General features: G+C 35.5%; 1 protein-coding gene across 4 annotated transcripts in view; it reads right to left on the bottom strand.

Moving 5' to 3' along the window:
- Window positions 1–15,850, bottom strand: part of LOC141949452 (connector enhancer of kinase suppressor of ras 2-like) — a 212,909-nt gene that overhangs the window by 127,407 nt on the left and 69,652 nt on the right. For all 4 annotated transcript variants that reach the window (XM_074883088.1, XM_074883090.1, XM_074883089.1 and 1 more), the window contains exon 2: window positions 14,293–14,456. In XM_074883088.1, coding sequence (XP_074739189.1) covers window positions 14,293–14,456 — 164 coding nt within the window. The remainder of the gene's footprint in view (window positions 1–14,292; window positions 14,457–15,850) is intronic.

The following is a 15,850-nucleotide window of genomic DNA, read 5'->3' as shown; positions in this document are numbered from 1 at the left end:
CTGAGTTAGAGAAAAACAGAAGATGAGGTTATATTACTGCAGATACCTCCTCTGAAAACATGAAAAATATATGGCTAGACTGGACCTTGAAACGACTATGGATAAAGATGATCAAGAGAAGACCACAGATGTAGCATGCAGATTTGTTGTTCATGGATCTCAGAAGGGTCACTGGTTATAACAAGACTTGACCCACTACAGGCCAGGCTAAAACTGCACAGTGTACTAGTTTCTATTATGAAATGGCTAGGGTGATCAAGAATTAACCCGTGTTCTTATCTCTCGCCTAAACATTCAAGTAGCTTTTACATTGTAGCTCTTGCTACAGATCTCTGAACAAACTGCATAAAGCCTTCTTGGTCTGCTTAATCCTAATGAAGTCAGTATGATTTAAATTGTGCAATATCCAAATACTCTAACTGGGGAAGCTTGAATAAACTGCAACATCTTAATGTTTCTTTTTCTGTATGCATACATATCTATCTGTGGAGAGAAAGAATATATTACTATGGTGCAAGTATCTAAAACACAAAAAGGTGTGAGAAAATTAAACTCATTACATATAGCACAGGACTTTAAAAATGTCCTACAACATTAAACAAATCAAAACACAAGTATCTCTGTCAGGCTAATCAGTGGGAGAAGTGTGCATTTTCTTAAAATGCATTTTAAAATTATATCTCACCATACTATGTGGTCACACAGTATGATCCAGCACATTATGACACATCATCAATGTACTTTTGGTTAAAATCTATAAAAATATGAAATCTGCTGTTCAATTAGGTAGACTGCTTATTGCCATAATAATGTCAAGTATAGAAAAAGTGTCCTTTTGTGCAAATAAAAATGTCTCGATCACAACATCTGGTCCCAGATGACTTAGGCCACTGGTCTGAGAAACTTTCAACATACAGAAGGTTCACTTTGTAATACATCTGAATATATTTTTAAAGATCATGCCCCTCTGAATCTGCTGGGCATATTCAAGGAATACCTTAATATCACTTTTTGCCTTTTTTAAAATGTTTTCTGCCTTTTATTTTCTCTACTCCTTGAAGAGATTTTAATTTTTGTTAATATCTAAAGCCTTCTTATATTCTTCACAGTTTTAATTACTCATTCAGCAAGTACTTGAATTTTTTCCTGTTTTAAAACAGTCTAAATACCTATATCTTGCTCTGTATCTCATATATATATATTTCTGTTTAATAACTAACTATGTAAAGCTGTAACCTAGACTGGAGATGTGTGGCAGGGACTATAGAACAATAGTAGGAAAGAATGATGTTTTAAGATTTTATTAAACAATATGCAGTCAAAACAAATTTTTATATTTTCTAGATCAAAATATATGATCTAGATGTAATAGATATTTGTTATATTGAAATCATCTGTCATTACAAAGAGAATAGGACTAAAGCTATATTGGGGATTAGCTGCTTTATATATTCTACTTTTTGCTTGGAATCATCTAAAACATTGAAACAGCTATTTGTCTATTTAATGCCCATTCTCACAAAAGCTTTAAGAAAGGAAACTTTTAAGATAAGGGATTCCTTCTGAAAGGAGAACTCGTCTCTCATTTCAGTTGTAAAGGTGAGCATGGTCATTTACAGTGCTGAACCATCAGTAGAGTTCTTTCTGTGGAGGCAACAAACCATCAGGTTCAGAAACAGGAGCGACTAATCCTAACCTATGCTTAAAGTTGTACTTTAGTTTATCTGAAAAAGGATGCTTTTACTACTTTTCCTTTGAATTTCAGCAGCAGCCCTCTGAGCTGTTCATAACTGCTCTCCCACTGTACCTCTAATTCACATTTTCTGCTCAACTCAATCTTCACAAAGAGTTTAGATCAAAACTCCCTGGAAGTGAATTTGCATTTAAAAAATTTTCTCCATTTCAAAATGTATTTAATGCTCTCTCATATTTTTTGAGCAAAACCTTAATATTACAGCAGCATGCAATAATGAAATCTTCTCATAAACACACTAACCTAAAATGGTGAATGTATTGCACCATCCACACGTCATTTGTCCTCTGTCAAGCCAAGATCTGTGCCTATTTAATAGCTTCAATGTCAACTCTCAGAAAAAGCACCAGGAGGAAAATAAAGGTGTGGCAGCACTTCTTTTCTGATACGCACAAAAGCAAGACCTGAGAGGATGAAGTAATTTAGTCTATTTTGTGGTTTCTTTTCACGTCACAAGATAAATTGTTTCCAATTATTTACTTCAGTATTAAGTAAGGACTGATCTGCATATGGCTTCAGTTAAAAACCATATGTAAGCCAGACATCTGTGATGGCTTGACCTCTTCCATATGTGTACAGAAACAGGGTATGGTGAAACATGCTGATTGGGGATACCACGATAAATAAACAAGACCAAAAGATGACCCAGTAGATATTACCTCCAAAAATATATTAGACCATGATCTGCTCACTTTTAAAAGTGATTACCAAATATTGCCTGCATTAGTGGTTACTATGCCTACAATTGTTTCCCAGGGTGTGCCATGCTCCATGCTACTGCTGACATGTTATGTCTCTCTTAGAAATACCTAAATTACACCCAAATTCTTCTTTAAATTTCCTGTTGCCAATCCAGGGAACTTCACCAGCTTTATTTCAAGGAGAAGAAGTCTCAAGACTTTACTATACCTGTCCAGTACTCTCTTGATCTTTATTCACATGCTGCACCCTTCTCAGCAGTATCTAATGGAGCTGTACGTGTGCAGTACACTGTTCAATAACCACAAGCCTTTATTTTTTACTAAAACCTTGTGACCAATTAAACTTTGCTATTTATTTCATAATAATCATAGTTTTGTGTAAGAACCAGCCATCCAATCATAGGAAGTCTCATTTTCTCAATTTTTTAAAGTACCTTTTAAAATGAATTATAAGGCAGAAATGCAAGATTACAGAGGATAAGAGGTTCAGTATGTAACACAAAATTAGAATTTTAAACAGTGGTGAATTATTCAAAGTTCAGAGGATAAATGATAGGCTTGTCTTCTGGAAATATAATGTTGACACTGACCATTTCACTTAGGTCAGACAGTTAGCTTAGGTTCTAGCAGAATTGGTAGTTCCATGTAAAAGTTATATCAATTCAGGAGAGTTATGTTACATATATTCATAACAATTCAGAGAGAAGCATGCAAAAATTAAATTAGTAACAAGGTTCTTTTGAATGGGCATTAATGAGAATATGAAAAAAGCTCATTTATCTATTTCTATCATGAATTCTCTGAAGGCTGCTCGAGAAAGTCAGTCAACAACAATTACATGAATATGCATGTGCATACATTTATATTTGCATGCATATGAATTTATCTGTACAATAACTGATCACAGATAAATACTCAGGAATTCAGGCAGCTTATAGCAATTGATATTGTAACACGGAGTGGTATGAAAAATAACTTACTGGGAATTTATGAAAGAAATTTCTCCTTACAAATGAGAAAAGCAATTTTCCATAGGGAAAAGTGTCATCATTCTCAGTTTACAGTGACGTACTCCCTGTATTTCCTTCATGGAGAGAATCTCTATGGTATAGTGCTTGCTACCAGTGCAATACAACATGCACTGCATCATTCAGTACAGATTTCAAATCAGGATCCTGAAGAAAAAATGAACTATTGCTTTCTGCAAGGGAAAGAACATTTTGCAAAGGAAAAAACATAAGCAATAAATAAAATGTTATTGTTTGCAGTGAAAAAAATCTACAGCCTTAGAAAAAAATTAAAAACTTAATTTTAAATGTTCATAATATTCATAAATGTTCATATATCTAGTTATTTAAAATACCATATAAGTAGTAGTGCAATTATTTTTCATTAAAAGACAAAGAATTACCAGTGTATTTCACATGGGCCATTACAGACAAAAATGTCTTTGATATTTGAAATTTTGAACACATGAACAAACCGAGAAAATTTCTGTATAACACTGAGCTTTCAGGTTATTTTAAAAAAAAATTTAGATTTTACATTAGTGGAATAATACTTTTTTCATTTAATGGGGAAAAGTTAATCTCTTCTTGCAATAGTGTGTATTATTCTCCCTTTTTGTTCCAAAAATAGAATCCTGTACTCTCTTTAATCTAATATACCTTCCCCCTACTATTTAATGTAATTACCTAGGTCTGAATCAATATTCCATTAGCTGGATTCAGTCAATGGCCTGTCTTTTGCTGCCTGCATTATTCTAGTTCTAAGGTTTTCAGTGCTGGCACACCACAAGCAGAAGTTATCGCAACATGAGCAAACCAGGAGTCACACACAGATGTTTATATGTGCTGCTTTAAAATCGCAGTATAAGGAATAACAAGTCGTTCAGGGAGCAGTGGTACTGTCCCACTGGTTCCCAGAGCCCCCCTTCACAGGACTCCACACCACGCAGGGACAGAGGCTGGTGGCAGAGGCTGGGGAGAGCCACCCCTGAGCTGGCTGCAGGGGCCACAGGCACGGACCATCACGGGCCAGATGGCTGATGCCTCTCCAAGGACCAAGTGCATTTTCCCCCAGAAAGTCACTGGTTTACGATACACCCTCTAGTCACCTACTGACTCCTACAGCACTTGGAGGGAATCCTTGCGGGCTCCCTGTTCTATTGAGTGTGGTTGAGATTGGCTAAAACTTTCAAAACTTGTTAAGGTTGGTAGAGGGATGGACTAGTGCAGACACAGGCAATGCGATCACCAACACCTCATTGGCTTTGAGAATTCTTCTCACGTGGATGTTTCTGACACCCAAACATGTATGGGAATTCAATCAGCTCTTTTAATAAAGCATGCTAAGCCCGAGTTACCAAGCTCAGCTGGCTAACAGATTTAAATTATATATTAAAATGTTTAATGCAATAGTATACAATTAAGTGGTGTTATGTAGCAATACACCAGACCCATATCCTAGTTTCTAACAGAAAGCCTAAAAGCCCTCTGTGCTGCTAGTCATGATTTTAGAAAAACAATGTTTTCCTTCCATATGCCCTCCTTGAAGTATTATTTCTGTGTTTGCAATAAAAGATCAGAAGAGATACCATTGAGTGCTCCAGAATTTAGAACTTAAAATTACCAAGTTTAAGTCCTGCACAAAAGGATTGTGGTTTAGTGGCATTTTTATGAAATCACAGCATACTTTGTAAGATCTGTATTTTTACACTTTCCTGAATGGAGCACTAACTTCTCAAAATCTCATGATGAGAACAGGCCACCGATTTCCAGCCATGTTTATTGTGACCATGATTTGAAGTCAGTGGTAAGAATTAATTAATATGAAGCATATATCTGTAATGGTCTAATAAGTATGTAGAACTTGCAAGACAACAGAACATAGAGCTGGAATGTTACCAGTATTGAAGCTGCACTTTTTGTTACTGCTAGTTTTCCCCTTCTTGTTCATAAAGAATTCAAGCAAAAAGGATAAAGACTAAGCCACTGACATGAGACCTGATTTTACAAGCCTGAGCACAGTAAATTAACGTAGATTTGCATCAACAACCAGTAATTATGTTTTATGTCAGCCAATAAAGAGCAGAATGATGAATTCCCACTGTCAGAGCTCCACTATATTCACCCACAGAAAAGTTTTACCAGTTCCAAAATTTGATGTGTCTACCAAAAATTTAAAAAACCTTAAATGTAGTCCACAGTCAAATCAGAGCAACATGTCTGACTAGATTTACAAATCTGGCCAGTGTTTCTCCACTGTCTGAAATAAGTGTTACCTCCACAGCTCTCAAAAGCTCTTAGCCAAAATTATCTAAGTTATCTAAGCCATTTTTCATTAAAGTTTCACTGTACTTAATTTTGCTGCATACATTTACATGAATCTGGATATTTTGGCTATACAGCTCTAAAAAAAATGCCAAGTCAATGCCCCCTTTTACACAAAAGGAAGACCCAGTTGCCTAGTGTTAAGCACCATGTAATACTGTTACCTGAAAAGCATATTTACATATTCTGTAGCCCATGGCATTCTATATAAAAGCAGGGACTCTTAAAAGAAGAGGTTATGACAGCTGACCATTTTGTACCAGTGTTTTTGTATGACAGCTTTGTTAACTACTATTATAACATAAAAAACGCCATTACAAAACCAGGGTGAGCTAGAAAGTTTAACCTCACTTGCGCCCATTCTCACACTACAATTTAGAGCTTCATCCCTTCAAGGTGGTCAACACTTGCCTCTTATTCCTCTACTTAGTCTTGCAAAAAATTAAATGCCCACTTTCCTCAAAGCCCTGTGAAAACATAAATGAATTCTCAGCTCAAAGTCCTCCACAAATATCATCTGGAAAAGGAAAAAGAAAGGTGTAAAGCACTATTTTATCTCAGAGATTAATGTTTGTGGTAGCATTGATGAGAATCTGTCACAAGATTTCTTTTTGTGGAAAGCTTTAATCAAATACACCCTAATGTTATCAAAAGCAATGCAGAAGTCTAGCAACACATTTTATCATGAAGTAAAACATGACACAGGACACAAATATTACAAGCAACTTTAATTTCTTTAGTGTGGAAAGAAAATGTGAGTCCTCTGCTGCAAAATCTATTCATGTGTCACTAGCAGGCTATTCCTTAAACTTGACATTGACATTCTAGGGAAAGCAATAATTCATATAAATTAATTGGATATGTCAATTCTAATTAGCCCACAAAGGGTAGGTAAGTATCCTTAAGAGACCACCAGGTATCTCTGCATTGCTGCAGACAGATAAGTATCCAAACCTTGGCTAGTCTGTGACTTGGGACACAAGAGAGCTTACAGAGAGCAATTCAGAATATCGGAGCAAGGCAGCAGGGGAACAAGGTTGAAAACCAAAAGCTGGCCTTCCTGATTTTTGCTGTCCACTATCTTGGGCAAACAAGACTACTATGCAATAAAGGATGCCTTCTGAAACACAAAGAAATCAAAGCAAAAGCAGCAATAAACATTCACTTAACTCTAACATGCAATGGTATGGCAGCTGGTTTCAACAGAAACAACCATGAGGTGAAGCAGTGTTACTATATGGGTTTTTCTTTTATCACTGTGCACGGAAAACGTCCATTCCTTTATCCCTAGTAGTAATTGCAATCACTATCATCAGTCTTGAAAAAAATGAACATCCAGAAGGGCTGAAATTAAACAAAACCATTGTCTTCCAGATCTAAACCTCAAAAGAAAACTAAATGATGTCAGAAATGAATGTATCATGAACATTGCCTAAACCAGGGGTAGATGAATATACACAAATTATAATGTATACCAACACTATTTGGCTTGAATTTCAGCCAGTATTTTCCCTCCTGTCCTGGTCTACAGCATCGGACATGTGTGGTTTTTCAGCACCATCTCATTAGCCTACCTATTCATTTGCATAAATTTCTGCTACTGCACTGGCCTAATAAGTAGCAATGCAGTTTAATTGTACATATTACAGCACACTGTTCTCTACCAGTGAGTGACAGAAACTCATAATAGGAAAAGGAATAAAACATTCGTTGACAGAATACAACCCAGACACATAACCAGACATAAAATACAGTCATGGATTATTATAAATGGATTATTTTATAAATTTATAAATGGAAATAAGTACATTTATTTTTCAGAAGCATGCAGTAGTTCCTGTAGTAGCCTATTCACCAGCCTAGCCCGGAATGGATTAGGATCCTCATTCTCACTGGTACTTAAACAAATGTATTTTCAGAAGAAAATTACAAGCTTTGGAACAGTTTTAAGACTTTGAATAGAACATGTTTCTCCTTATTTTCTGAAAAAGAATTATCGTGTGACAAGAGGAAATCTTTCAACTATGTCAAAAGACAGGAAAAACAAAAGTCTGTTTCCTCTCATTAGCCTGTTAATATTGTCTGGCTTTACAGGCAACTGATGTACATAAACTCAAGGAATTAAGATAGGAGTCAATACACCAAATTTGTATTTTTCCTGAAATTTGTTTTAACATAAATTCAGCCTTAAGCAGGAAGAACAGAAATACTTATAGCCTGATTTGGTAGCCTAATACCACAAAGATTGGATGCATTACTTGTGCAAAAGCATTAGATGGGGTCTACTGGGAGGCACCTGCCCTGCAGTCCACCCGCCACTCTCTTCCCCTTTTGGGCTGTATTTGGACCATAGCTGAAATGTGAGTAAAAAGCAGCCAGCCTCTCTTCTATCTCTACTATAATCAGCTCATTTTATGACAACAGACCATATACATAATAAAATACCTGAATAGGACCATTTCTGATCTGTGCTTGGATACAAGATACACAGATATCATATACCCAGAGGGTTCTGGGCCTTCATTAGAGGTTATGTGGCCTTGACTGTTCAGGCACGGTTGTTGTACAAGAACGATAAATTAATACAGGATAAAGTTTTCAAAACAGCTCAAGCCTAAGTGTCTAGTGCAACTTAACAGACAAAACACAAATTCATAAGTCACTTAGGTTCTATGTTCCCTTTAAAACAATCCCGTGCTTGGGTACCTCAAAATTTTGCCTCTTAAGCTTTTTTGCTACCATTGGTGGTACTGCTACAGTATTCCAAAATATCCTTACTGTGCAAACAATAGCCTGGAAAACATGTCCTGCTATGGAACGATTGGTGTAGAGGTAGTGGTCCTCAAAGAGAAAACTCAGACATCAAGGAAAATCACCCTCTACCTTGTACCTACTTCTATCAACTCACATAGCTGCCTTTAGACCTGGTAAGGGGACAGTGGGTGATTTTACAATTAAATGATTTCATTTGTGCTAGCTAGTCAACACAAATAATATGTAGTTACTTTCAGGGATCTCCTTTTTCAGCATACCAGGTTAGTAAGACCTTGAATTCCTTACTTCTTACCAGTACAACAAAATCATTATTTATGCACGTGTGTAAAGTACCTGTGAACAAAAATACTTTTAGACTACTGTGAACTGTTTGGACAAACTTAATTATCTTCCTTCAATGACCTGATCCTAAAAGATTTTTAAAAATGAAAAAATTGGCAACAGACTTTGAGAAAAAACAGACAATCATTAAGAAAGTTTATTTTTCCAAATTGCATGATCTGAAAGGCTAAAAAAGAATGAAGCAGCTAATTAGGCTAAGCAAAAGATAATACATCCTTTCTAATACGTGAAATAATTAACTAACCCATTCGATAGTATTAATTCAGTGGTTTGGCACAGCATAATAAATAGCACTGGACTGCCAGAAGTCGAACTTCTTTTCCAACTGAGATTAATAAAGCTCTCTGGATGCATATATGTTTGTATAGACAAAAATAATGTGTGCCAGGTTTCTCATTATACCGAGGAGATGGAGTATCTCCATCTCTCACTAAGAGAGATGGCATTCCATTTCAAGGAAAGAAGATTTATTTCCATCTATTTAAGCATCAATATATATACAAAATGAAGATTTCAGTCTAGAATAATCACCTCTGAATAACCTTTGAAATATGGGGGGAAAATAAGTATCTGACATATCAAATGACTTGTTAAAAATGAAACTTGATTACATATTAGGTAAAGTAAGAAAAAATACTTCCCAATATACTCACATTATTGACAAACCAAGAAGTGTATCAGCAGAATGAAAGACAAAAAGGATCTCAAGAGAAATCATTGTAGGTATGGCCATTAAAAAGTAGTATTAATTTAAGCAAAACTTGAATAATTTTAATTCAGAAGAAGCAACCTTATGTATTCATAGAGGGACAGCTATGAAAGACTGGCTGCTTCACTTCAGCCTGGCATACTTCAAAATAAATTATTGCAAACCGCTTTCCATCTGACCAACAAAATACTGTTACTGCTGTAATTTTGTTAAAGAGAAGCCTAATAAAGAAATATATTAGAAAAATGTTAGGAAAGAAAAAAAAAAGAAAGTATATTTGTTTGCTAGCCATGTCCCAACATTTTTTAAAATAGTAGTAAATATGGAAGCAAATTAAATTCACGCCAGTTGTTATAAACATGTTGACCCACAGGTGACTTTATTTTGCCTTCTAGCAGAAAAACTATCATGCTTGGATTGCTAGCTTTTGCAGTAACTGCAGGGAGAAATTTTCTAATCTTTATTTCTCCTTGAATGCTATCACGGCATAGTGCCTAATTTCTCTAGCTGAATGCCTATGAATTAACAGTACTTTTAATTACTTTAGATACAATCTATATTTGAGCATGCTTTTCATTTTACATTCATTTTTCTTCCATTCATTATCAAAGTCTTTCTTCACACTCGACTGTTTATATTTTAATTTGTGCAGGCTTTAACAATATATTGACTCCAATATTGTCCTAATTAAATTAAATTTACTTGCGTAGATTTGAACAGCAACCCCTGTTGACCTCAGAAGTACTCCTTTTTCTTCTTTCCAATATATTTTACCGTCTATCAAAGAATTACTTTCCTCAGGCCCTACTACTTCTTCAGAGTCAGCCTTTGTGCAACTAGTCCTCCAATACATACCAGAATAGTATTTCAGCTTTAATAAAATTACAGTCCAAATCCTAAATGGCCTGCACTTTTAGCCCATAGATGTTATTTAGGTCACTTCAAATAAATAATTGCAGAGCAGCTTCTGACCACACTAGTAAGAAAGGACTTTGATGTTTAAGACAGGATATTTTCCCTACAGCCATCATTCCCAATTTTCTTCATAACTAAAATACTACTCAAAAATGTCTTTCTAGGATGGCCAAAGAATTACTCACCTACGTCTTTTCCTTTCATAGCACAAATTCAACTCTGAGCAATCCCAAGAAAGTGCCAGTACTTTCTCTCCTACAGTGAAAGATACTTTCACCTTTTACACTTCAATTTTACCCTTTCAAAAACCAGATTATTGTAGCATTTTAAATAATTTAAGGTAAAACACATACTTCTATATCACCATATTACCATTTCCGTTATGCACAGGTGTATCAAATACTTTTATTTTTCCCTTTTTACATTTCTTACATCTCCTTCTTTCCTACTGCAGATTGTCTTCTTCCAGTGTAGAATCTTTTCTAGATAGGAATCTCATATGTAATGCCTAGTTAAAGAATGCTCTGAATTCAGCTTTCTTTCAAAAGAAAAGTTATGATCTGTGATTGTACATATTAGTCATATCACTTCTGATTTTATTCAGAAATAACATGAAGGTTAGAATCAATTAACCAAGACATAATATTGGGTTGGGGTTTTTTTTCATGCTTATTTGTGAAAAGTGGATAAAATATCAAGGGCAAATGTGTAATAGCAAAGCTTCACTGCCTTTAATAATTTGAGAGTCCAGTTAAAAGGTGGTGCAGAACAGGGAAGAAAAAACCCAGGAATTGCCTCCTTTATTTTTTGTTTCCTCTTGCACTTGAACCCTAATTATGGATCAGCATTTAGTTACGTATATGCTGTGTAATGGTTTGCACCACTGTGATTGAAGTGGAGACATCACGCTTTGATGTGTAACCCCAAACAGCTACTCCCCACCCCCCCAAAAGCCAGTGGGCTGATGGCCAGGCCCTTAGGGAGTGCATATGGAAAATATGGCATCGCAACATGAACTTTCAGTGTGTTCCAAGAGCTTGAGCTAAGACAGTCAAATGTCTCTTGGTTTCCTGAAGCAACATAGCTGTTCTCCAGCTCAACTCACGACCAACATGCAGCTGAATTCCTGATGCATCACTGAGCCTAAGCTTACCTGAGAGATTTCTACAGTACATTGGAGATGCTTCTGTTTAAAGCGTTACACAACCCATCTAGCTAAGATGGAGTAGAATATCCTGCCTGAAAGAAATAGGTCATGTAACTTGGACACTGCCAATTGCCAAACATAAATCAATTAAAAAATCCATGTATGGAAAAAAAAATGAAAAAAAAAAAAAATCGGTGCTCATTGGGATGGCCCAGTGAGTGGATGATACGCAGAGTACAAAGCAGTACTGACATATATTGATATAAACAGGAATGCAGCTATCTGATCGGACGGGAAGAAAAGACGGCGTGCACAGCATTGCGGATGCTCCACCAGCATGGCACTGGGAGCACACGCCACGCTGAGCGGCGCAAAGGGAGGGACTGTGAGAGCAAACCATGGCTCCTGCTGTTACCACCCCCCCACATGTGGAATTTTAGACTAGATTGTTTGAATTGATGTTTCCCTTCATTTTTTTTCATTACAAGCTTTGAAAAAAAAAATTGTTAAAGTATATATGAACCTACAAAAATACTTCCTTTGTACACTATGCACCCTGTCCATGTGTACAAACACACACATAATGCACTAATGTGCTGACATCTCCCTGACTGGGGCTGTATTCTAACTGCCTGTAAACTCTATTGTTTGCTTATAACGAAACTCAGGAAATCAGGGGTAAAATTACATGCTCCTTAAGACATTCTGATTCAAATTATTTCTTATATGTTCATTCCTGGTTAGTGGCATAAGCAAAACACAGACAGCCCTAACACCCCCTTTTTTCAATTACTTTTTACATAAGGTCTTTCCTCTGTTTTTTTAGACTAGCTAGTCTAAAAATTCATTATGGTGATGAACTCCAATTCACAGTTTTCACTGATCACTTAACCAGCAGTCAGATTTTAGTGCAATAATCTATTAACGTGTCAAGTTTACCACAGAATAAGAATACAATTGTAATATTTTAGAAGTGTATTTTGGTTCTGAATAAAGGCAGCATCAGGTCTCCTACCATTCAATTATTGTCATTATTTAAAAGAATTAAGAGAAAATCTTAATTATGCTTTTTGGTTACATAGTTAAAATTCTTATAAATTATCACAGATTTAAAATAGATATTATACTTCTAAAACTTTTACTAGTGATCCTGTCTCAGTAAGAAGCTACAAGAATTGAAGAACGTGTTGTGCTTAGCAGCAAGGCAGGAGTGTCAGAAGCAAGAGAATACCCCCAAGAGCAGAGCCGCAGGCAGCAGACTCACTCAGCAGAAAGTACACAGAATGGGCAAGATGATAAAAATTTAGAAGCGGGGAAAAAAAAAAATAAGCAGGCATTTTAGAGACAGAGTGAGAAAGAAGGGTAAGGACTTAAAGGCAGGAGGCTAAATAAATGATACCAGGAGCTGGAAAATCCCCATCCTGCTTTAAAAGAAAAAATAAGGTTATGAGAGAGCACAGTAAGAGAAGAGCTGCACTATTGACCAGCAGCAGGGCCAGCATTTAAGAGGTACAGTTTCTTTGTTTAAAAAAAGAAAAAATAATAATACTAAAAAAAAATCAGCAAGGGTCCTCCTAATGGGCACACTTGACTGAAGGGAGTTCTTTTTCCAGAGGAAATTTCTTGGGTCTGCTATTTCTGACTAGTGTCAAGGCACAGAACTGCGTTGTTCTTTAGATAACATAGTGGGGTGTTTATGTTCCTTTTAGGTGGAAAACAAGGTTTCAGAGGAAAAACTCCTAAGTTCAATTTTAAATATATAAAAAATAAGGATAAATATATATAAAGTAAGGATAACAGTTTGCACAGAAGCAGAACTGATAAAGTAGTAAAATACTGGGACTACCGTATGTAATTTACCTACATAATTTTACTATTTTACTTCTTTGTATTTTCAATATCCTTACACCTGTTCACCTACACAAAGTTATTTTTTCTTTAGAATTAAGTTAATACATTGTGTTTTATTAGCTGGTATGAATTAAATATCAGAGAAAAAAACAATTTTCTGATATCAAATACTTTGTTAAGAGGCCAACTGAAATAATAACCTGTTATACAAAAAACCAGTGTTCTTCCAAATTTGGATGCTTGCAGGTTGCTAAAAAAAAAACCCCTTTAAATTGACACACATGTCTGTATTTTAGATAAAGTCAATTTTATGATTCCAGTCTTGTCTTAAAGCTCATTTTAAACAATCTTCCAGTCTAATTAGCATTACCTTCTGGCTCCTTAGTACCATCCTTTTGAATGCTGGCATGGTTAAAAGACTCAGGTCTACTTGGTTTAGTACAGTGTGGCAAATGTCAGTGAAATATGAGGGCATATGGCATGTAATTACAGAACCATATGGATGCCAGTAGTAATAGTCAACAGTATTTGAATGCAAGACTAAGAAAGTTAGAGGAAGAGCAATAAAAGACCATCATACATAATCATAAAATGGATATATATAGTTTCTTTACAGCTGAAGGAAGCCTGTACATGTCTGCCCTTTAATGAAGCAAAGCCACTGTGTCTGTACAAGCATATAGCTGTAGAGTGCGGTCTACATTATTTTAGTTTTGGTTTGGAAATTTATAACCCCAGATTATTGAGCAATGCACGAAATCACTTACCAATGCACATAGCAGATCAACTGCTTCCAGTATCAGTTCTTGGTGGCCAATGCGAGTGACTCCCAGTTCCTCAAGCTCTTGATGAGTGATGTGTAGCAGCTGTTCGCCACTGATCTTCTCTCTTTCAAAATTTTTTATGTATTGTTGGAGGCAATCATCAAGGCCTATTTAAAAAAAGCCAACAACGCATATTCAGAGAATGGAGACAAACAATCATAACTCCGTAATTCACAAATATAGAAATTTCTTGGGAATACACATACAATTCCTTGGTTGGATCTGTTATGGAAAATATGCAAAAAAATTATAATTTAACTTATATAGTATAACACATACTACTAAAGAGAAAAGTTTATATTATTGACATTATTTTCAACGTTCTTAAATATTTTAATACTAATTAAGGTACTTATCAAGGAGGCAGGGGGAAGGACAAAGAAGCACAGTGACATTGTGGAAAACCTTTTTCTTATGATGTCATGGAGGCCTAAATTTAAGTTTAGCTTATGATTAGGAGCACGGTCTTCCTGGAATTCCTCTTGTAGAACTCTTCAAAGCCATACTCTGCGGCTATCGCTGATTAGGAAGAGTGGTTTTTAGGCTCAATAACTACCTACACGAACTCTGCTACACCCAGTGCAAATTTTTTTTTTATACAAATCAAACTATCCAACTTTCTGAAACTCAACAACATACAAGTGGTTTTGTTACAAAACCTTCAATTAATAATACAGTTTTGCCCATGTGGTAAGAATTATTCCATTTTGCCCTGAAACTTGATACGGTAAGAGTAACAATAGTTACTCCATTTATAAACATACCTTCTTGGATAATATTAAATTATTTAATTCAATCTAATAAAATTGGTCTATTTCATTGTAATAGAAAATATTAGCTAAACACATCACTAACACACAACACCGCAGCCTGACTGAATGCCAGCATTAGTTAGTGTCCAGAGATGAATTTCTAGAAGTTACAGGAGGACTTGGTCAGAATAAACAAACCACCTGCTGCAGAATTGAAGGCTTGTGGGAACTGAAGTCAGAAAATGTGAAATGTAAAACTATCCTGTAGACAAAAATAGTTTATACTGTCCATGTTTTTCTATTCTCAAGTTTCTAAAGAGCGTATCTGAGAGAGATCTGACACCTTATATTTGCCATCCTGAATATTACCACATTAAGTCTCAATTAAGCCAACATAATTCAGCTGAGACACAAGGACTGTGACGACACAAGAACTCAATAAAACAAAACACGGTATTTGTCTTCTGTTCCATAAATACAAGGGGATATGCTGCAGTTTCCTTCAATTAATTTATCTTTCAAAATTATTCAACTATTTACTCTGTAAACTGATAATCCTAAATTATGTTATAGCGCTCATTTATCATTTGCCAAGTAACACGCACAGCTTTATAGTCACATACATATATCCCATACAAAACTAGATTAGTGATATAAAGTGTCATATTTTATGTTATCCATAAATATGAGGTAGTTTGGGTTTTGTTGTGTTTTATTTGTCTGGTTTTGGTTGCTTGCTTGCTTTTTTT

Source organism: Strix uralensis, chromosome 13 (assembly GCF_047716275.1).
Source record: "Strix uralensis isolate ZFMK-TIS-50842 chromosome 13, bStrUra1, whole genome shotgun sequence".
Taxonomy (NCBI): Eukaryota; Metazoa; Chordata; class Aves; order Strigiformes; family Strigidae; genus Strix; species Strix uralensis.
Note: the sequence above shows the minus strand (reverse complement) of the source record. Positions and strands in the feature narration are given on the sequence as shown.